The following is a 22,314-nucleotide window of genomic DNA, read 5'->3' as shown; positions in this document are numbered from 1 at the left end:
GCACCTTGAAATGTGACACTGTTTCATGGAAAGTCCAGGTTTGCTTTTGTGTTCCATCTATTTGAAACTTTCACAAAAATAGTACTTTTAGATAACATTTATGATAATTTTAGTTTTTTTGGTGGTAAGTGTAAATGCTAGGCTATAATAATCCTAGACAATAGTGTTTGTTTTGGGGGGATTTATGATCTTTATGCCCTTAAGAAGAAACTTTATTGTTAAAATTAAGAAACTGTATAATCAATGACAAAACAGGATGAGCAGCTCTGAATCTGTGAATCTGAAGGATGTAAAATTGCCGTTACTTTTGTAATGTCACATGGAACTGATCGTTTCTAGTGGCTCTACTTTTTTCAACCCCTGCAACATCATAACCGCAGAGATACAATATGTCCCAGTCAGAGATCACATGGATCTGGTGTGTTTTTGTTCACATGGGGGAACACCAACAGCTCACTCCCTGAGAGAATAAGATGTATTACTGCAGCAAGCTATTTAATTATTTATTGGTGTATTGCTTTGAAGAATCATCTTATTTTGTTGTGCTTGTGCATGAATACTCCTGTGCCCTGAATGTGTTAGAATATTTATTTTTTTGTTGTTTTACAGATATTCTGCAGAGCTCTTTTGGTATGTAAACCAGAGTGAGACTGGAAGTAGATTTTCTGTGTTTGAATTCTGATAACTGACCAGCCAAATAATGTACTGCACTAATCTACCAAGCCTCCTCTCAGTCCTTTATATTTAAGCTTTTTAGCTGAGTGTTCATTTAATCTAGAAAAATAGCTTTATTGTTAGAAGTCTTCATGTAGGCTAGTTTAGTCAAGAAAGACAGGTCAGGTTTTAATTTAAGATTGATTTCGAAGTCACATTGCCAGAGCACACAACAATAACACCATAATATCATAATATCCACATGCACACTAGTCCACCATAGCAGCTCTATACATCCACAGTCCAACTGAATTCACCGTACAACAGATATATTTTATATAAGAGATGCACATAATTGTCTACTTTAAGATTGTAGCTCCTTCTCACCGTATAATGAAAGAAAATGTTTCACTATTAGCAGCCAGCTAATTTAGCTTAGGGCCAGTAACTTCCTATAGTTTCCGCTGGTTGCCTGGCAACTACCTGCCAATGACATTCGAGACAAATCCCTGAATAAAACCGCGAACTGCCCCGAGCTTTGTTTACATGTGCTGGTAAGTGTATTTTGTAACATTTGGGCAGAGTCAGGCTGCCTGTTTACAGTCTTATCTTTCAGGCATATGTCATAACTGTAAACCAACTCTCAGCAGAAAGTGTAAAGTTATGTCCCCAAATGTTTCTATAGCATCTATACAGATTACACCGTAGCATTAGCCAAGTGTTATTTGTAGGTTGTATATTAGATTAACGTTACAGTTACCTTTACCACCTGAGCTTCCAAAACATATTGATTATTATAGAAAGTAAAGAGACTGCTGTACATGTTACCACATTTACCACATGAAATAAAAACAAAACAAGTGCTAAAAGAAATAATGCTAACGTTAGCTAAATGCTAACACGCTGGCCAATGACAGCTATAAAAAAAGATGCTAGCATTATAATAATAAAAATAATAATACATTTTATTTCATAGGCGCCTTTCTGTCACCCAAGGACACCTTACAATAAATTAGAGTAGACAGCAAATAACAGAAACAAACAAAAAGAACCATAGTATATCAAATTGCAAGAATAAAACATTAAAAACAGGTTAATCATTAGTTCATCTTAGAGTGGGTTAAGCTGAACTATTAGCCTTGGATCCACCCTGAGGAAAAATAATAACACATCAGCTTAAACGTATTGATGATTATCTATTTAAATAGACAGTAGAAATGAGTTCTGTGAAAGGTTTTACCGCCACACCAGCTAGTTCATTTTCTGTATACAGTTGTGAGCTAAGCTAAAATCAAAGATTTTAAGAAACAGAACAGAATTTTATTAAAAGCGATATATGGAAATATCTGCGATACTTTACTACTTACAACATCTATAGTTTTTGAAGTTGCTGTCTGTGATGTCTTATGATCTCACTCCTGCTTATTTATTTACCTCAACTATGTATTTGTACAGATTACTCACACGTTAAAATTTGTTGTTTAAGTGCATTACAATCCAGACAAATGCAAGTGGCAGCCAACACTGTGGGTCTGTGCTGGTGCAGTGTGGGGAGAAAATTGGTCATTGTGAGAAGGGTATGCTGGATCTGACCCTGGCTACAACCAGACATGCAAGTGTGAAATCCAGTTGAAAGGTAAGCAGCAGATAAAGCTACATAACAAAGGCAATATCATCTCTCCCCCTCTCTCCAAAATTTCTTTTCATCCATTTTTCTGCTCCTTTCTTTGCATTCTCCCCCTGAATGACTGGGCTGTTTTTTACAACTTCATACAGCAGATGGACGTAAGTTTTAATAAAATATTACGTTGTGATGCAGTTCATTGAAAAGCCTTTGGGGTTAAAATGTGTAATGTCTAAGAAACCAATTTGATTTGGCACAGTGTCTCTTAATTTATGTTTCTCTTTTTTTCTGTCGCCTAATGTGTACGGAGCAATTAGGTACACAACGCTCATGCCTGTTGGGTCTGTTACCATAGCTACAATACGATTGTGCAGACAATCATCTGGTCCTTGTTTCCTCCAATAGGGTCGCACGGCTGAAGCTGCAATATAAAGTAAAGATGCTCATCTTTCAGCAACACGCTAGTAAGAATCAGAAACAGGTTTATGAGTAGGAGAAAGTCTTGCAGAATGGCAGGCAGGGGACTGCGCCCAGTCATGGCGGACCACAGAAACAAGATCCGACGAGCCACACAGCAGGAGAGGAAGGTGAGAGCATCTACCATTTTGAAATTCAACTCCTCTTATTGTTCATTGAAAGAGTTTGGCGGAACAAAACAGTGACAGTAAACAAGATACGCCTTTGAATTCATGCTTTTATCGCAAAAATGGACCAGGAGGAACAAAAAGGAAGTGTCACTTTAAATGAAATGCATTAGGTGGATAAAAGCAGACAGACAGTCTGTTTATACCTATAAATGTAGTCCGAGGCTGCTCGGGTCAATTTAGTTTCAGTTGGTGACATCAAAGAATTTCAGCTGAGCTTCGCTTAAAAGGAAGATGTTCTTTTTACGTTACATATGATGGAACAGATGGAAATTGGAAAAGAAAAAAGTCTAACCAATTTTTTCCGTTTAATTATCAGAGTCCATCTTTGACGAAATTTGCAAGTAGTTATACAGATGTGGCCTCAATCAAAGAGAGCTCCAGATCCCATCAATCAGAACATCTGAGGAAACGATGCGTTCAGGGACAATCACGGAAGCGCTTTGAGGCCAGGCTTGTTGAAATCAAAGGCCTGAGAGCTGAAATAATTTTTTCGCAGGCTGTCTGTATCATTCTGAGAAAAAATAAATGTGGTCAGTTAATCTGCGGCTTGGAAAAGGACAACAGCCAATGCAGTATGTTCAAGCTGCCCCCCTACTGGGCGGCCCATGAGCCTGTCGATATGGTGGTTTGATGTTGGATGGGAAATAAGAACCCCCCACAACAAACAGAGAGGGCTGGAACAGAGAGACTGGAACAGAGAAAGAGAGGGTAGAAAGGGAAGAACCATCGACAGATGGACTCTGTTGTGATTAAAGATGGCGGCAGTCTTCACTGCAGACTACGAAGGACTATATTCGATGCATAGAAAAGCGGTGGGAGCAGTCTGCGATTCAACACACCAACAACCACACAGTAAGGTAAACCAGCAGGTATTATGTCTGCTTTTCAATCTCTGATCATGCAAACAACAGTTACTAGTAACTTTCTATTGTATTTTATTGTCCTGTTATGTCTGTTATCATTTTTCATGTCAGTGCCATACCGGCATTGTTGTGTCCTCCCTCTCATCAGAACCGAAGCACATCATTTGTTTTGACCAGTCAATGTGCATCCCATGACCAGACTACTGACGACCAAGATAGACCGAACGCTTAAATGAATTTGAATTTTTTTCAAGCCAGCAGATGTCCGACAGTGTACTTTCGCCATTGGGTGCATGGTTATGGATGTATGTCTTTGGTGTTATATCACCACAGGAAATATGGGCCTTTTGATAAGATTTTCCCTTCTTGTGAGAATGTGGTTTTCTGTTAACTAGGATATCCAGCAAAATAAACTCAAGACTGCAAATTGCTCAATCCTCTGTGCCTAATCCACTCCAAGCCTTGTTAGTCATGATATATTCAGCCAGGACAAAGGACATCAGCAGGACTCCAGAATACATTTTCTGACAGTCTTTTCATACCTTTTCATAATTTTCAGAACTCAAAACAAACACTGCATAGCCTGCATATAGTATGCCTGACACACGTTTATTAAAGCCCTCTTATCTAAATCACTTGATTAATCAGTGTCTCAATTTAGTCTATAAACTCAATTTTTTTTTCTACTTTTAGTTTTGCGGGCTTTGAAAGATGTCTTATCTTTTTGTCTTGCTGTTTCTTTTTGTTCGTCTTAACTTTTAGTGAATTCTTTCGAAGACAGCCAATTTAAAACATAGAAATCTCTATGCTGTGCTCCTCAAATGGCAGCATTTATTTAAACGCCTTGATGGGCTTTTGTTCATCAGAGAGACTTCAACAGAGATAAGCCTATTTCAGCCAAGGCCTACTAGGGAGTCTAAATCCACAGTGACAGGTGGAACAAAAGACAACTGAAAGGACTGAATCAGGAACATAAAGTTGTCCTCTAGCAGCATTTAACTGCAGCAGGATGCTTAAGAATTCAAAAACATTTCAAATATAATCACAGTGTAACATAAGATTCACACTTTTGAATATTCTCACACTACAGGACTTTTTTTGACAAGCAGACTACAGAATTAGCATTTTGCAAATTAACATCACTCATCAGTGAACACAAACAAACAAATGACAAATGTCAATAACTCTCACTGAAGGCTTTTTACAACTATATTTCTTTAGTTACTCTGACATAAAACTACTTTTGTACAAGCTTAGCTGATTTCATGAATAACCAGATCTGGTTCATACAGTCACACCTCAGAGCTGAACAGAGAAACGTCTTCTATTGTTCCTCTGCCTGCTAAGCAGCTCCACTGGGCCACTTGCTTAAGGGCTTCTTGTTTGTAGTTTCTTCATCCATACCCAGCTGTTTCTAGCTGTTCAGGAGACTCCATTTACCAACATTGTGGTCACACGACTTCTTGCTCCTGTGTTACTGAAACATGACATTACTGTAGTTATGTAAAATACATTATAGTTTAATACTGTGATTCTATTTGATTATGTTTTATTTTGGTTTTCTTGGAGCAAATAAAGCTTTGTAGAATATGTTATTACCCTGTCAAGAATGAACATTAATACTTTATTTGATCATTAGCTATAATTTAAGTCTGTACTTACAGCTTTCTCTGTACTGAAAAAGTTATTTATGATACTCCTGGTAGATTAGGAATGTATTTCATGTACAACAACAACCACAATATCTTTAGTTTGACACGAGCAAGGACCTGTATGGATATCATTTTCTTCAAAAAAAGTAATGCTTAAAGAAGGTAAAATATGTCAGCCAGTATGATGCAATTTTAAAACAAAACAAAGAAGTGAGTGCAGCTCAAGGCTTTGCATTCATTAGTATATATACATATTGTTCTGCTCTACTTAGCATATTATTGCTGTTGTAACCTTGAACCTTTGAGTGTGAGAAGTCAACATCGGACACTCCTTTTGACGGGCCCTAGCTTTGGTTGTCATCACATCAGTCCTCTTGAAGCTGTGTTTATATAGTTTGTGCTGTTGTTTTCATCGCCCTCCTGCTTTTGATTAGCTGAGAAATTGTAGCTCATAGTGAGGGACGAGTCTATAAACGCTTTATGATTCCAAATCAGCTGCCTGCACCACTCATTTTCCTTTTTTCTTGTTTCTCTTTACTAGTACTGCCCTCCATTTGATCATGCCAGGTTCTGACCACCATTTTAATAAATGTTTATAACAGCACTGTTTATAATTCACATGCTCCAGCTAGCAGAAAAGCTGCAGTGGACTTGTGGTGTGTTGTGTACATCTTAACTTAATATGTAAGTTGCCTTTCTGGTGACTTTCATATCACTCTGTCATATTTTATGGCATAAAAGATGTGGTAGATACCTCACTGGTATCATGATAAAACTGATAAAACCACAAATTATAAATAAAGACTTTTAAAATTATTTTTATTGAATAATGTAATAACTGTATTGTCAATATTGGACAGTAGTTCTCCTGCATTCTAGTCTCTAGAAAGCGATATATAAAGCGAACTTAACAAATATTTTTCCTCTTTCAGGAACAAATGGATGGCAAAAACAAACTATTATGGCGATGTTCCATTTTAGTCAGTCCTTCTCGTGTCAAGGTGATGAGAGGGATGTTTCCATTTCTGCAGCCAGATGTGTTAAATAACCGTGCAATGGAATCCTCGCTAAATGGATATACTGCTGGAGGATGTGCGAGGAAGACAATCAAACTCAAGGTAAAAAATGCCTCCATTAAATTCAGATGAACTGTTTACAAAATGTAACCGCCAGTACACACACACAGGCACAGACAGAATACTTAAACCACTAATCATCTTTAGTTTTCACCTCCTATTCAAGTTGAAGACAGTAACTCCCTTTTGAGCCGTGCAGCTGGGCTGTTGATGGTGGCACAGTGACACCCAGTTTGATTATCAAAATGAATGTTCAGTGAGAGGAAGATTTTTTTAAATAAATAATCCACTACAGCTTTTGGGGACCAATTAAAATGCCTGATGTGTATTGGAACTGGTGAAATGCTGTTTGCCCAAAGACAATTTGCACATTGCAGCAACTATTTCTTAAATAAATGTTATGTTCAGTCAGCTCATTTTGCAGTGTCATCCACCCTCACACAAACCAGCTTTATACCGCTTATGTTTCAACAGAATACAGAGAGAGGCAGTGAATAAAATTGAGAAGATTTTGCTAGAGCTAGAGATCTGCGAAATATAAACCATACTCATCAACAGTGTTGGTGATCACATACTCAATCCCAAGTCTCATCACCATCTTTTGTCAAGTGTTCATGGACAATGGTATATGATTATGATGGAAATACCCAGAAATCAACAGGGGTGTGTAAAGTTGTCAGTGTCATGGCTGGATTTTCTCATCATTTTCTGAAAAATCCTGACATTTAACATCTATGTTTTGAAAACATTGAACGCGATTGGAAAATAATAACAATAGAAATACAGAGGAAAGTCCGAAAAAAAAGTATCAAGTAGAAAAAGAATTTGAGTATGATGCTTGTTGTTGCCCAAAATCAATTTTGCCTCGAGGAAGCTGAATTGTGTTGGGTATTTTTCATGTTTTATCTTGCTGGCATAAATATTGTAAGCACAGCATACTCTGCACACTTTAAGAGGTTTCTAGGTTTCAGGTGATATGATGAGACAGAGTGTGAGTGTGAAATATATATTTCTGTTCTTTCTCGTGCTCCCAAACGGTGTGAGCTAATTACATAATCAAATGTGTTTTGATGGCGTCCCAATGGACATCTCAGACAGTAAAACCTTGTGACTGCTCAATGATTGCCATGAAAAGAGCATTTATTGCCGCATTTAATCTTTCCTTTACTCTCTGCACTGTAAAGTCATAAAGTAATGGCATAATTGAGTGTATCTAACAGAGCTGCTAAAATGTACTAAGATGTTCCGAGTTGAAACATTGCTGAATTGAATGTCTTGTTTCAAAGCATCAGGAATAGTTGTTACAACACAATAAGGCACATTGTTGCAGTTCAGTGTGCCAGCTTTGTGACAGAACCATCAACATAAAGATTTAAATGTTGCCTAATGGTGAAAAGTGGCATGCTGATTGGTGTTTGTACATGCAGTGTTTATACAGAAGAGGTTTGTAACTTTAGTTTTCACTGCAATATGTGTGTTTATTGGAAAACCAGGCATGATAACAGAGAATGGTTAACTTTGTGGCCAGTCATCCATTAAAGAAAATGTCATAACTCATAAAGACTGTTATAATAGAGTTCCCCTAAGTTTACAGCTGGTGTTTACCACTTTGTCAGTCAAACTTCCCGGTGGCAAGGTAAAACGTGCACAATTTTATGCTGTGCTGATTTGTGAAGTGATCTGGTGCAGTGTTCAGTTGGAATGAAAACATGCAGACTGGCTGCCTCCAGAGCACATTGTTGCCCAACCTGCTCTAGAAACACTTATAAGCAGCTTGTATGTCCCATTATGTTTTGTCTGAAAAGGGCCTCAAATATTTTTTACACTGGTAAGATAAAGATTTTTCATTGATTTTGCAGTAGAAGCAGACACGACAGATAGATCCATTGAAGGACCTTTAAAACCAGAACAACTCTTCTTCTGCATCAGGCTTGTCCTCGAAGCCCACCAAGTTTATGGAAGTGAAATCACTGCACAACATCTCAGTAGGATTAAGATTCAGGCTTTGACTTGGACATTCCTGTACTCTACATTTATTTCTTTTGAAGCCGTTCCTTGGTGGATTTATTGGATCGTTTTGGGTCTTCATCATGTTGTATAGTCCACATCCTCTTCAGTTTTCATTTTTTGGAGAAACAGTCTTACTTTTTCCTCAAGCACTCTCTGATACAATAAAGAAATCATAGTGGATTCTATGATAGTGAGCTGAACAGGCTCTGCTGCAGCAAAGCACCCCCGTGTTTCACAGTTAGTGCTGAAACACAGGGTTATGAGGTTTTTCTGCTCAAATGATTTCTTCATTTTGCATCAAATATGTCTTTTGTTACTGTGCCCAAATAATTAAACTTTGGATTGATCTCTCCAAAGAACATTATGGCAGAAGTCCTGGTCTTTGTCTTGGTGTTCTCTGGCAAACTTTAGTCTTGCCCTGGTGTTTTTGGGGGGATTTTTTGACAGCAAGAGTTTTCTCCTTGCACACCATGAAAATCAAACTTGTGCAGTCTTTTGATGATGATGGTACATGCATGTACTTTGACATCAACTGTGGCAAGAGCTACATGTTGATCCTGTGATGACATTTTAAGATTGCTGAAGACTTCTTCAAGTGTCCTGTGGTCTGTTCTTGGGCTGAACTTGATGATCTGGCCATGTTGGAAATTGTTTTCACTGTTCGCCACACAGTGAACTGGCTGATTTCTGCAGTTAAAACTATATTAAATCCTACAGTTGCACATAATTAACAGCCTGACTGCTTTGACTGACAGGTAGGTGCTGTTACACATGGCTTATTAAAGCACCCAGGCATCATTCGGTCGCCTCAGGTCCACTAATGATGCACATTTTTGTAGATATTTAGATTTATCCAGGAGGGGGAAGAAGCAGTACATCCAAGACAACGGCGGCCAGCGCTGCATTTTTTCTGCTTCAAAACAGTGCTTTGGAAACCTATGGGTGACATTACTCAGGCCCTGTCCAATCTTTACACTGTCATTGGTTTCTACAGTAGCCCAAAACGGACAAATCAATCCAAATAGGACACTTTGCATTTTTCAGGGCCACCGTAGGTTCTCCTACACACTTGGAAGGGGAGGGTGAGGTGAGGGGTATTCAGCTGATTGCAATCTGCAACCTCACCACTAGATTGCCCCCAAATCCTACACACTGTTTCTTTAAATGAGACAGGTCCCTCCAAAAATCTCACTGACAGTGTTCAAATTATTTGCACATGATTTGGTGTACTTTAATTTGTTTTAATTTAATTCATGATTATTTCCCAAGAAGAAAATTGCATTCCAATTAATCAAATTATTATTTTTTAATGATTTCTCAATATTGTTAAAATAAGGATCAGATGTCCACACGTGTAAATATGTTGAAAAAGACAGTTATAATGGGGTGTACTACCTATTATTATTATTATTATTTTACAGATACAGCTTGTAAACAATATACACACACTTATGTACATATTACCTTACTTATCATACTTATTGGATGCTTACTGTGGTATCGAGATTCATGTGTTGTTATTAAGTTATTAAGAAAATCAGCAAATATGCAAAATATGACACTACTTTTTTTAAATAGTATTAAATCTTTTTTGAATGTCCAGTGGATTTTAAGTCAAAAAGCAAGAGGAGGCATACTACAACCTATTTTTCCAAGATATTTCTTTTAATTCTTGATACAGAGGGAGACAAAAATATATAATATCAGTGTACCACATGTACCAAAACTAAGCACTGGTAGTTTGTGTAGTGAACGGGCGAGGCGCTGTGCATCATCTGCTGTGTAGCCTCGGCTCCAGTCCGCACAGACAGTGAGAGACAGCCATGGAGAGGTAGAGAGCGGACTGTTTTCTTTGTTATTTTTAAACTCTTGCATTTCGCAACTATGACAGTGTTCGCGGTGACTTGTGCAGGTCCAAACCCCCGATGCACCCGAAAGCAGCAAGAAGATTTCCACCGGTTAAGTATATGTCACTTTTTTCCCTGTCTCTGTCTCTCTCTCTCCCTTCTCCCAGCTCAGAGACTGGGATTGCGGTAGTCGGGGAGATATGTGCCATCGCTTTGCTTGGCCGTAAATCTATTCGGGAATTGAGGTGGGATTCCCTCCGTGTCCTCTCACGGCAGGGGAAATGTTTGCGGTCGTCATGTTGTTCGTTTAGTTTTCGTGGCTGTTAGCGGAGGCAGCGCAGATATTAATAGGTGAATAGTGTGACAAAGTTGTGCACTTGTCGGTCGGCTGCTGAAAGGCCTGGCTGTGTGTGTGTGTATGTATGTAAGTGTGTGTGTGTGTGTGTGTGTGTGTACGGAGTTTGTTTCTGGCTCCCCTCCCCCACTAGCCGCTGCTGTTCTGCTCATTCTGGAGAGGCCAAGACACGAATGTGATGAGAGGTTCACTTCAGAGGAACAAACGAGAGGAGAAAAAAAAAGCAGCTGTCCTGAACCCGGCGGATAAATCAAACCTCTCTGAATATTGCTGTCAGGCCACACACACCTGTGACCGCAGAACCGTTAATCTAAATATCAATGCGCTAACCGCACAGCTCCCGTGCCGATGCATCAATGAGAGCTGAGGGTGACTGCTGCTTTGGCCACAGCATTTAATCCTTAGCACTGATAATGTGTCCATATGAAAGCTGTCCACATTTTGATGTCTCTCATTGTCAGTCCAGCACACCTGGCTACAGTGCACGTGCTGCTCACACTTGAGGACTGTGCAGTGTTTCCAGTTCAGCCTTGACCGTCTTTGTTCAATCAGAGGAATGATTTGGATTTGTATTGAACAAGACAGTGAGTGGGTGTGCCCTAAAGGGAATGTAATGGCACCATTTAAAAACAATATTTCTTTTGAAATCACTGCTAGAATAAACCCAGCTGTCAACCTTTTTTTAAATCTCTTTTTAATCCAACTTGTTTTGATTTGTCCGAGCCATTTCAGGTCACCGTGATTTCGTCCTGCGCACAGCTGTCAAAAAAAAAATTGAGAATTGAAACATGCCGTGCTGTGGTTACACCAGGAGATCGGCTCTAAAATAGTTATCGATGCTGTATCTGGAAAGCTGAATCATAAGGTGTGGACATAAAGGCCACCGATATGTCTTTACTCAGCAGGAAAGCTCAGGGATAATATAAGATGACCGGGATGTGTCCTTGAACAAGACATTCAATCCCTAAAATCACTCAGCTGATCCTGCAGTCTGATGATAGGAGAATAAAATAAGGAGACACATAGATCAATAAAGTATCATTTGCAGTGCTTCTCATATCAGCTAATAGTGAGAGACTGAGGCTGCTTCGTTATTGAGTTCATACTGTAAACCTCAAGTGAATTTATCATTCTGATAGTACACTAATACTAATTTGGATGAAGCTGTGTAAAGTAAAAATATGCCTCTGCATATAAATCAGAGGAAATGATTGCACTACATTAACACTGAATTCATACTGCTAAGTAGAAAACTGCCCTCAGCTGCATAGACGGCACTAAATCCATGATTCCTGGCCTGGATTACCACAACACTGCCACATTACTTACTGACTCAGTACATTATAGAATCAAAACCACATTATTAAGCCTGATGACTCCGGTTTTGAGTGCTTAGGTTAGCAGATCGAAGCCTGCTCTTGTGTTATCACCATTTAAGTTGATTTCATCACCAATTTCCACCGTTATTCTATTGTATCGATTCTCTAATTCAAATGGAAGTTCACAGCGCTGCAGTTGCAAGAATGTATTAACATACTTCTCATATGTGAGTGTAAACAGCCGAGATCATCTCCATGCTGCACTGAACACGCTGCGTTTAAACCTGAACCAGAAGCTGCTTTCTGGTTTTTAGGGATTTAGCTCGTTTCACATTTTTCAAATCTGCTTGATTTCTGCAGAATTTTCCATTAATTTTAATGTTTAGCTGGAAACTAGTCACATGAGTTTTTCATGAAAATCTGATAAAAATGCAAACTGGGCAAAATTCTTAAAATCCCCAAGAGGTACTAGTCCTCTTCTAACCAGGTGTAGGGAGATTATGGCACATAAATGATCGACCCCTTGTCAGCATTCGATATATTTAGATGAATATGCTTGTACTTGTTATCTGTGAATTGCTGCATAGAATTATTTTGCCATTTATCAGAGCATTAAAATATATTCTCATAACAGTGCCCTGCCACCGCTAGTACAATAGTACCTTTTAGCGATGTGACAAACTGCATCTCATTATGTGTTTTTCCTCCTTGCAGGAGTTTTTTTGCAGCGGCATAAGCAGAGGGCTGGATCTAATAGTTGTGCAGTGTGGGCTCTACGGGGACGTGGTTTATGGATGCTGGGACTATGAGCATAAGCGACAAAAGGGGCTATTTAACAGATCTGGGAGGCAGCTTCACTGAGGATGCTCCCAGACCTCCAGTCCCAGGGGAAGAGGGTGAGCTGGTGTGCAGCGATGGACGCCAGTACAGCAACCTTAACTTCTCCTCAAAGAACGAAAACCTCAAGTGTGAGGCGTCTGTGGCGACACCCAGGCGACCTGACTTGGACCTGGGTTATGAGCCCGAGGGAAGTGCTTCCCCTACACCACCCTACTTAAAGTGGGCCGAATCTCTTCACTCTCTCCTGGATGACCAAGATGGCATCCATCTGTTTAGGACGTTCCTCAAGCAGGAGGAGTGCGCAGATATGTTGGACTTCTGGTTCGCATGCAGTGGCTTCCGCAAACTCGAAGCTAATGAGATTAACGAGGAGAAGAAGGTAAAACTCGCAAAAGCTATATATAAGAAATACATCCTGGATAACAATGGGATTGTTTCCAGACAGATCAAACCAGCTACCAAGTCTTTCATCAAAGACTGCGTCATGAAGCTTCACATTGATCCTGCAATGTTTGACCAGGCTCAGACTGAGATACAGACTATGATGGAGGAAAACACATACCCATTATTCCTTAAGTCTGACATATATTTGGAATATACGCGGACAGGAGGAGAAAGCCCTAAACTGTACAGTGATCAGAGCTCGGTTTCTGGGAATGGAAAGGGGCTGTCGGGTTATTTGCCGACTTTAAACGAAGACGAGGAATGGAGATGTGACCACGAGCCCGAGGAGCAGCCAGAGTGTGACCCCACACCGAGCAACCGGCTTACTCAGAAGCTGCTAATGGAGACGGCACCACAGCGTGTTGCCAACAGCACGAGATTCCAGGACAGTCACGAGTACAGGTAAATCCTTCCTGCAATCTAGAAAGATACTCTTCAGCTCCACAGCTTTTCTCTGCAAACTGCTGAATTAGAAATAAACCTGAAACCCCATAATACCTCGAATGCTGCTTGAAGTTAGAAATGAAAAGAGTGAGTGCAGCACAAGAGACAGCTGATAAGAGAAAGATGGTGTACTTACACTTGTGGTGGAAAGGAAATGTCAGAGGCTGCACTTGTTAGAAGGTTGAGGTAGTGTTCCTTGTTTTTCTTGTGCAGGTAGTGCGGAAATCATGTTTTCCCACTGGACGAGGTTCTGTAGTCAATGATGAAGTCATGATTTTGTTGGAGAAACATTCTGAAATCACTCACCCTTCTTCTCATAGCGAGTCTACATTAATAGGAAAATGTTTCTGTAAAGAAATGTAGAGATCTGAAACTTGAAACCTCTGATTTTAGATTCTTAAGCCACAGAAATAATCATATGATGATCTTTTCTCACACATTTTAACACAATGAAACATTGTAAAATACATCCTCCTCTAGACGTCATCCATTTACATGAATATGCACATTTGCTTTAACAATGTACTCCTCTACAGTGCATATTTTATACACTTTTCAGAATCAGTACAAAAGTAGCCTAATAAACTGAAGTGGAAGCTGAAGCTCAACCTTTCAATACAAGTCCGTAGTCTAGAAAGTTTAATTTCTTTATTTTGCCGCAGTGCAAGAGCTGACAGGCCAGTTATGTGTGTGTGCGCAACAGCAGCATTAAAATAATGCTCTTCATTCTCAGTGTGAGAGGTCAAAGTAGATTCACCCAGATGTTAGAAGATGTGCAGTGCCAAATCTGCTGGTGGCCTGCTGATATGCTGAAAAACATTTGCTTTCAGTTAGTTTGATGCATGTGGATGTATAACTACAGAGCTGTGTACTTTAGATTTAATGTTCAGTGTTCAGTTGTTTTTTGATTGACCAGCATCTGTCCCACTTCTTGTCTGTTTCTTGTCCTTTAATTTCTTGAGTATTTTGTGGCTATTTGTGATTCTTGAAGATCCAGTGAGTCCTCTTTTAAAACCGATGTTGGTGCTTCATATAATTTGCACCTTTGCTGACTTTGTCACCACAGACTATTTAAAGTGATGTTGTGGTGGTCTTTGGTCTGAACATGCTTTTGTTTTGACTCCTGGGTGCACAGTGCATCATGAACATACAACAGATTTGAATATCTGTACTAATTATTGCATTTGACAGTTTAAAGCAAGCCACTTTGTTGAATTTTTCTGATTGTAAAGAAATGTACGAAGCTGAAACTCACATATTTGGCCATGTTGTGTGGTCATATATTACTATTTCTACAAATTATTGTTTGTTTGAATAATTGCAGCTTTCACCATATGACCAAAATGTAGACAGATGACAGGAACAGAGTGAGACATCAGTAGGATTTTCTCATGGAAGACATTTTGACAGGTCACAGTAGAAGAAGCACAGGTGTAAATAATAAAATTAACAATGTTTCAAGTGCTCCTGTATGTGTGAAGCAGGCTGCTCAGTGCAAATCCTCCCCTAAAAAACAAGACTTGCTGGTGAAGTTTTATTAGTTTAATTCAATTTTATGGCAACTTCAAATATATTATTGTGAAAATGATTTATAGTTTGAGTCTCGCTCAATAAGCGAGACTGTATGATGGAAAACTTTTTAAGGGGTTCATGTATTGATGGTTGCACTGAACAGCTGTTTGGACATTTGAGTTGAATTTTCTATGCTCACAAAGGTCAAATAACTAGCCACGAAAAAGTGACAAAGGCAGCATTACTTTGTGCAATTCTATATGGAGCAGGAAGTAAGACAAAATAAAAGAGTAATATGGAGCCGCAGATGGCTGGAAGATGCAGACTATTGTCTGTCTGTGGGCAGACATCCTGGCAACCAGGCATCAGCTTTTGGTTGTTGAAATTCAAAACCTGGTTGCCATTTTTAGTCACCTTATATTTTGATTAATTGGAGCCTACTGTGCAGTAATATTTTATCTTAATAATGCAAATGTGAGAATTGTTACATTAACCAAACAAATTCTTTGTGGTTCATGTTTTTAGGTTAGTTGAACATTTCACCCCACACGAGTAAACGCACATTCAGCCCTGTCTGGTTCTGCAGTATTTAAAATGTCACTAATGCCACAAATATTAAAAATGTATTTATTTTGCCATGCACGTTGCCAATTTATCAAAATGATTGTCTCTGGCGATCTGGCACCCATTACTGTCAAGCCCTGGCCTGGTCTGCAGGGAGGTTCAGTTTTACATCACAGCACTCTCAAGACTACAGTTTTAGCCATGAAATGTAAAATACTACTCCAGTAATATTCTAACAAACTCAGTTTATAACAGATGTTTTGACAGTAGCCATATAGGAAATCAGCATTTTAAAGTGCTCAAACTGTAAGACTGTCATGCCAGAAATCCATCAGATCAGGGAAACTAATCAGGTGTTATGACCCCCCTTCCCCAATAAGCTGCTCACATAAAATGACAGCTGATCAGGCAGAAATTCGGCCTCATTTTAAAATTAGTTTGGGGCAAACCAGTTCTGGGCTAAAATTGGCTTAATCCGTACAGTGTCTTTCTGGCTTAATACACAGCAGCCAGCAAAATGACGACGGGGACAGTTACTGATTAACTCTAAAAGGCTCTGAGTAATCAGACTGTTGATGCTTGTTTACATACTTGCGATCCTCCAGCATAATAAATTGTAATCATGTTAAACAAGTGAAAAGTGGCTTAGCATTAGTTACACATTTACACTTTAAGTGTCTTTGCAAATGGAAGTGTAACAAAGAGGTCAAATGAAAACTAACTACTGTCACTGCTGATACAAACTTGTAAGGCTTTTTACATAATAAGGTTACATGCATCTTCAACAGAGGCCACTTGCAGTAGCAAAAAGTCCAGTAACCTTTTTGAAGGAACAGTATGCACTTTTATTGTTGCAAACCTCATGCCACTGTCAGACACTTTCTCATATTTGACCTCTACTGCTGCAGTGCCAGTGTTGTGAGGAGGGACAGGAATTCATGTCAGCTGACAGACAGACAATACCTTCCAAATAAGAACTTCTCTGCGTCTAAAACGCTGGAAACAATGCAGCACAAACAGCGGAGATGGAACAAATCCTGAAATCAGATCTGACATCAACTGGGCAGCTGCAGACTTTCTTTTCTTCCTATGGTTGGCTGTGTTTTTCTGGTTGATATCTGCAGAATGCAAGATGAACAAAAAGCTTGTTTGTGTTTTGTTTTTGTTTAATTCTTTTTGGAGGGGGAGGAACATAACCAAAGGCAAGAAGATCAATGTTCACTTGAAATATGAGAGAGAAATACAAGAATTAGTTTAATTATTGAGTGAAACAGTTTGGGGTTTATTTTCGCATCATTATTTCAGCAATCAATCTTTTTGGCTGGAATTACAGAAAGACACGCTTCATTTTTAAATACCCTTTTGGCAGCGCCCATGGGCTTTTTATGAATCTAAATTGTACATCATTTGTGTCTGATATCTTAAGAGCCAGGCAACAAAGACATTAAATAGTCTTTTAGATCAGCTTTAAAAAAATCATTTGACTTGAAAGAGAATGACCTATATGTACATTAATGTTTGGTGAGAAGTTTTTAAAATGTGAGCAGCTCGGATTTGTTCTCATTCAAGTAAGTTGTGTGCTTCAAAGACAAAACTTCATCATCTTTGCAATTTTAATCAATGTTGTTGTTTCCTTCAAGTGATCTTTTTAGGGTCCTAATAGTTTACATGCTAGAATAAAGATCAGACAAACATGGAATAACAAAATGGGGGAACAACTGTGTTAAATAGACTTTTTAAAAAAAAAGGAAATATGTAATTACTTATTTTATACTGTCGTGTATTTAACTTGACTTTGGAGGGAGAGATAAAGAAATGGCATGTGGATGTTTTGATTATACATGGAGGCCAACTGAGGCTAGTACTTTTCAGAAATTCATGAATAAAACATGTTTGACAAAGCACAGTTATTTCTTAATGGAATTGGAATATGTAGGCACTATATTTATTGTTTTTATGTTTCCAAGCAGAGTATTATGCATAAACGAGGATAAATAAAACAGGATACGGGACTGTACCATTTTTTAGTGAATTTTCAGTGATTTTATATGTACTAGACTCTTGTTATTTATTTGTGGTTGTGTGAGGTGTAGGCAGTGTTGCAGTATGGTTTTGCTCAATGAATCATCTCATCTGTCTCCCATCAAATGACAGATTGAATTAAAGTAATGTTTGCTTCTTTCTCTTGTCATTTCCTTTCATCTCTCATCCCCGGAAACGTTGCCTAATGTAATCACAACTCATTTTCTGTAGACTGCACTTTTATTTGTCCCAACTCTTCACCAACCTGCCGCTATAATTATTCACTGTTGTTGAATGTAGATGCTAATGGAAATCAGTTGGTCACAAAGGTTTTATTTTGAACTGTGGGTGCATTCCAAAAGGGAGAAAGCTGGGGATAAATGCTTCAGGGAAGTCCAATTTGAATAAAAAGAGATGATGCCTAACATCTTTAATTCATGTGTACAAAGCCCGGTAAGAAGTGTGTTCAGCAAAGTCAGAGACCGAGAATGTAAATTGTGTCAAATGAAGCTTCCTTTCTAAATCTGTAGACACTCTTGAAGAATGCGCATCATAATAGGGCCTGCGGATACTCCACTGTTCAATACTCAGGCATTGAATTTAGAGTGCTCACAAAGGCAGTTGAAATACAATCAAATATGGTGTTGCTAACAAACGCCAGCTCTCTCTGGCTGTAGGTTTGTTTGGATTACACCAAAGAAAGAAATGCCCATGTGAATGTTCCACGTTCAAATTAGTTTGAGTGTACTGCCAGCCTAGCTCTTCTCATTGCCCAAGAATATTTGGGGGTTTGCAAGACCCATCATCTTTATTTTTTATCCATTCCATCTGGAGCATCAAATAAAGCCAAAGCATAAGTGAAAGACATTTAGTTGTTAAATCAAAAACAGTTGAATAATCCTTTGGTATAGTGCTGAACCGTTGTGTTCTTTAGAGAATGTGAATAGACAAGTCTCTGGCTTCTGGACAGATTTCCTCTTACGATAGCTAACCATTCATAATAAAACAATATGTTCTTAATTTAGATTACACCAAAGAGCTGTGTACTGTACTTTGTTTAGAAATGCATTTTCACCAGCGTGTCTAACATCATGGTCTATTCTGGTATATATATATTTTTTCCCCCCATCAGCATTTCCTGTATTTCTTCTTTTCCAGGCATGCACCATGTCGGGAGCCCATCAACCCATACTATGTCAACACTGGTTATGCTATGGCTCCTGCCACCAGCACCAACGATAGTGAGCAGCAGAGTATGTCCAGCGACGCAGACACAATTTCCCTTACCGACAGCAGTGTGTATGTATTTCCTCATCACACACCCATCATGCATAAAGTTGTTGCACCAAGTCATGAAGGTTATGTCTGACAAATTTTTGCCGGATTATCATCAAAATGAGGGACAGAACCTATACGAAGTATCTAGAGTTGTTATTTCAAACAGGGTACACTCTATGACAGAAAGAGTTTTATTGTTTTCTAAATTTTCAAACTAAACTACAGGAGCAGCTACTAAAGCCTCATCTGCTCATTAGCCAAACTAGTAAAAGCTGTTAGAATTGATCTCTAATACTAATTACGAATTCTAATAATTCGCTCTTAGCGACGGACAACCATGTCTGATAGAAAGTACAGAAATGAAACTATTAACCCACTAACCTCTTTTGCAAATGTGTCGATGGTTTGAAATATTTCCAGAGTGGTTCTTTAGAGTCACGGTTCTTTAATTTGGGGGTGAACAAAGCAGGATTTGTCTTTTTTCACAGGTAACATTGTTTGGGCACAAGCTTGTGCATGAGGCCAAAGGCAATGTCTTCTACCATCTGGGATCACTTGTACGCAGGACTTGTATTTCAGTTGTGTGTGCAAAGCGGTCTTGTGCTGGTGAAAGAAGGTTTGAAAAATAGTGTTTTCTAGGTGCAGAGATCGCACTGGGGGAATTATGCCAAAGAAACTTCAAAGCTTACACAACTGGACAAAAATGTGTTTGAAGCTGCAAGGATTAGGAGCTGTTATCAGCTAATTGGTCCGGAGTTACCAGCACAGGAGAGTGTGAAACCCAGCATGACCAATACCACACAGAATTACAGACTCATGGATGTGTTAACATGTAACCGTAATCTGCCAGACCACTTGTGGTTCAGAAGGGACACAATAAGCCTGTGAGAATGCCTGTCCTGCAGTGCTGATTAATCAAGGTGTTCATTTTAGGCAAAAAAAAAAAAAAATGCAGCAGAAAGCTTTCAACTTCAAAGCTGCCTGTGTTGTTTATTCATGAGGATGTTTTATGAAAATGTCTTTGTTGTTAATTCCAGAGATGGAGTTCCACCCTACAGATACCGCAAACAGCATCGCCGGGAGATGCACGAAAGTGCCAAAGCAAATGGGCGAGTGCCACTACCTCATATTCCAGTGAGTTATTCATGGGCTCTTTGCCTTCTCTCTCACTTTCTGCCTCTACACCTCTCTTTAACTGTCTGTCTCTGCCTTATTTTCCTGCGCTCCACCATTGGAGATGTGCATATTTAAGTTCTGCTGTGTCGCAGGGCCTGTGATGGAGTATAAGAATAGCTGATGGTGAAAGAGAAGTCTGTCTAAATGCAGCTTGATGCTTTCCTAAGCTGTGTGCGCTGAAGCCTAGCAGACATGAATCCTCCCCCTGTGACAGCCTGATGCCTCCCTCTGCAGCTTTACACTGTCTCTTGGTAGGAAAACCCCAGCCCTAATTAGGCCTCGGAGTAAAGATTCAAATTAAAACTCCACACGTAGCATCCTGTTAGGATGCATGAATTGACTGTATAGTAGAGCACAAATCCCCAAAGCGTAACTCACGTTTCCCCGCCCCAACAAATGAATCGTGACTTCACTTCATTGGCAATAAAGGGATTGACAGCGCTTGTAGGGCATTTTTGTTTTAAATGTCACTTTGTCTTCCAACCTTCTTTTATAGATAAACTGGTTCCAAATCAGGCATTAACAGCTTTGAAACTAATGCTTGCAGGAGAGGAAATAAATGTCACTCATATTTTATTTGTATAGCACATTTCATACTCAGAATGTGCTTTACATAAAGCATTAAAACAAACCCATTAAAAAAGACATTGTGTGCATCATTTAAGATTACAGTACATTTGTTATCCTAACTAATTAATGTTCCCAAAATGACTTTGAAATGTAAAACAAAAAGGTTCATATCTAAAACAGGTTCAAGTGCATGTAGTTAAGGATAGGAGGAATGGTTTATTAGAAGTGTATGAATGTCACTGAGCCTTGATGGAATTTATGACAATGGTTAAGCATACTTTCACCATTGTGAGGGGAAACAAAAAAGGATCAGCTTCAGTAGTAATCAGTGGTTGTAGCAGCTTCATTCAAATTTAAATCTTTATCCCATCGGACATGCAACGCTCGACACTGTCTGTGTTAATGTTTCCTGCTTCCGTTTCTGTCCCTTCATGCGGTCAGTGATAGGACGTAAAGGGTCAGCATGGTAAAACTGCCCATATGGTGTTGACAGCAGTGCAGAAGTGACAGAACTGGAGAGCGCTTACTGTATGACATTTCTTCCCCCCAGCGCCCAAACCGGATTCCAAAGGATATACATGTGGAGCCGGAAAGGTTTGCTGCAGAGCTGATCAGCCGTCTGGAGGGTGTACTAAGAGAGAGAGAGGCTGAAGAGAAACTAGAGGAGCGACTGAAGAGAGTACGACTGGTATGTTCGCTTCATTTTTCCGAACCAGTGTCTACTGTTTAAGACACAACAAGCAGATCCACTGTTTTCTTAATTTGGTTTAACACGTGTAAATACGCAGTAGCTTTCAGGAGTCATTGTGGAGGTTCAGACTGGAGAGCACTGTCTGGACATGGACAAATGACCTCTAATAACCTAAACCTCATAATAACATAATAATAATACAATTGAGGCAGGGAACGAAAAGGAACACGTTTTGACTCTTCGAGTTGCTGCTTTTACTCAGTTAGTGAGAAGTTACATATTCAAGTCATATGAGGATGGGATCTGAATATTATTGCTGCCATGTTAAGCTTCTGGTGGCACCAGCTGAATAATATTAGTGGCCAGGGGGGAAAATAAAATTGATGCATGGATGGCTAAAGTGGAAGCAGTTCTGATTTTATTAAAGGTTTAATCTGCCACTTGTTTTCTACATTTAAAGATTATATCATTTAGGGCACCACTTTATTTAAAGGGGTGTCCGTCATATCCATGACACCACATCTGGCACGAACATCGAGTCTTTATGAATGTTTGTCATTTTCAGAGGTTTGTAACGTTTAGTCAACATGTGAGAACCCGTCTGACACGGAGAGTCTCCTGTTGTGTCCTACATGTGTGAAACAATGACTCTACTTTGGACTTTATTCAGACATTATTGTATAAAAAAGGCATTCAGCATCGCTCCCTCTCCTCCGGCAACGTGAG

At 39.2% G+C, this 22,314-nt stretch overlaps 1 protein-coding gene across 13 annotated transcripts in view; it reads left to right on the top strand.

Annotated features, from left to right (window-relative positions):
• The first annotated feature begins 1,106 nt into the window (after window positions 1–1,106).
• axin1 (axin 1) overlaps window positions 1,107–22,314 on the top strand; it is a 31,815-nt gene continuing 10,607 nt past the window's right edge. For 4 of the 13 annotated variants that reach the window (XM_027285664.1, XM_027285663.1, XM_027285665.1 and 1 more), the window contains exons 1-10: window positions 1,107–1,208; window positions 2,141–2,290; window positions 2,431–2,439; window positions 2,684–2,865; window positions 3,681–3,782; window positions 6,373–6,558; window positions 12,762–13,733; window positions 19,032–19,172; window positions 20,189–20,285; window positions 21,448–21,585. In XM_027285664.1, the coding sequence (XP_027141465.1) occupies window positions 12,838–13,733; window positions 19,032–19,172; window positions 20,189–20,285; window positions 21,448–21,585 (1,272 nt within the window). In that variant the 5' untranslated portion in view covers window positions 1,107–1,208; window positions 2,141–2,290; window positions 2,431–2,439; ... (2 more) ...; window positions 6,373–6,558; window positions 12,762–12,837. Of the gene's footprint in view, window positions 1,209–2,140; window positions 2,291–2,430; window positions 2,440–2,683; window positions 2,866–3,421; window positions 3,795–6,372; window positions 6,559–10,265; window positions 10,485–12,761; window positions 13,734–19,031; window positions 19,173–20,188; window positions 20,286–21,447; window positions 21,586–22,314 lie in introns of those variants that run through there. The other 9 variants (XM_027285658.1, XM_027285659.1, XM_019261943.2 and 6 more) reach the window with 9 other exon arrangements.

Source organism: Larimichthys crocea, chromosome XII (genome assembly GCF_000972845.2).
Source record: "Larimichthys crocea isolate SSNF chromosome XII, L_crocea_2.0, whole genome shotgun sequence".
NCBI lineage: Eukaryota > Metazoa > Chordata > Actinopteri > Sciaenidae > Larimichthys > Larimichthys crocea.
The sequence above is the reverse complement of the archived record's forward strand: the minus strand, read 5'-3'. Positions and strand labels throughout refer to the sequence as shown.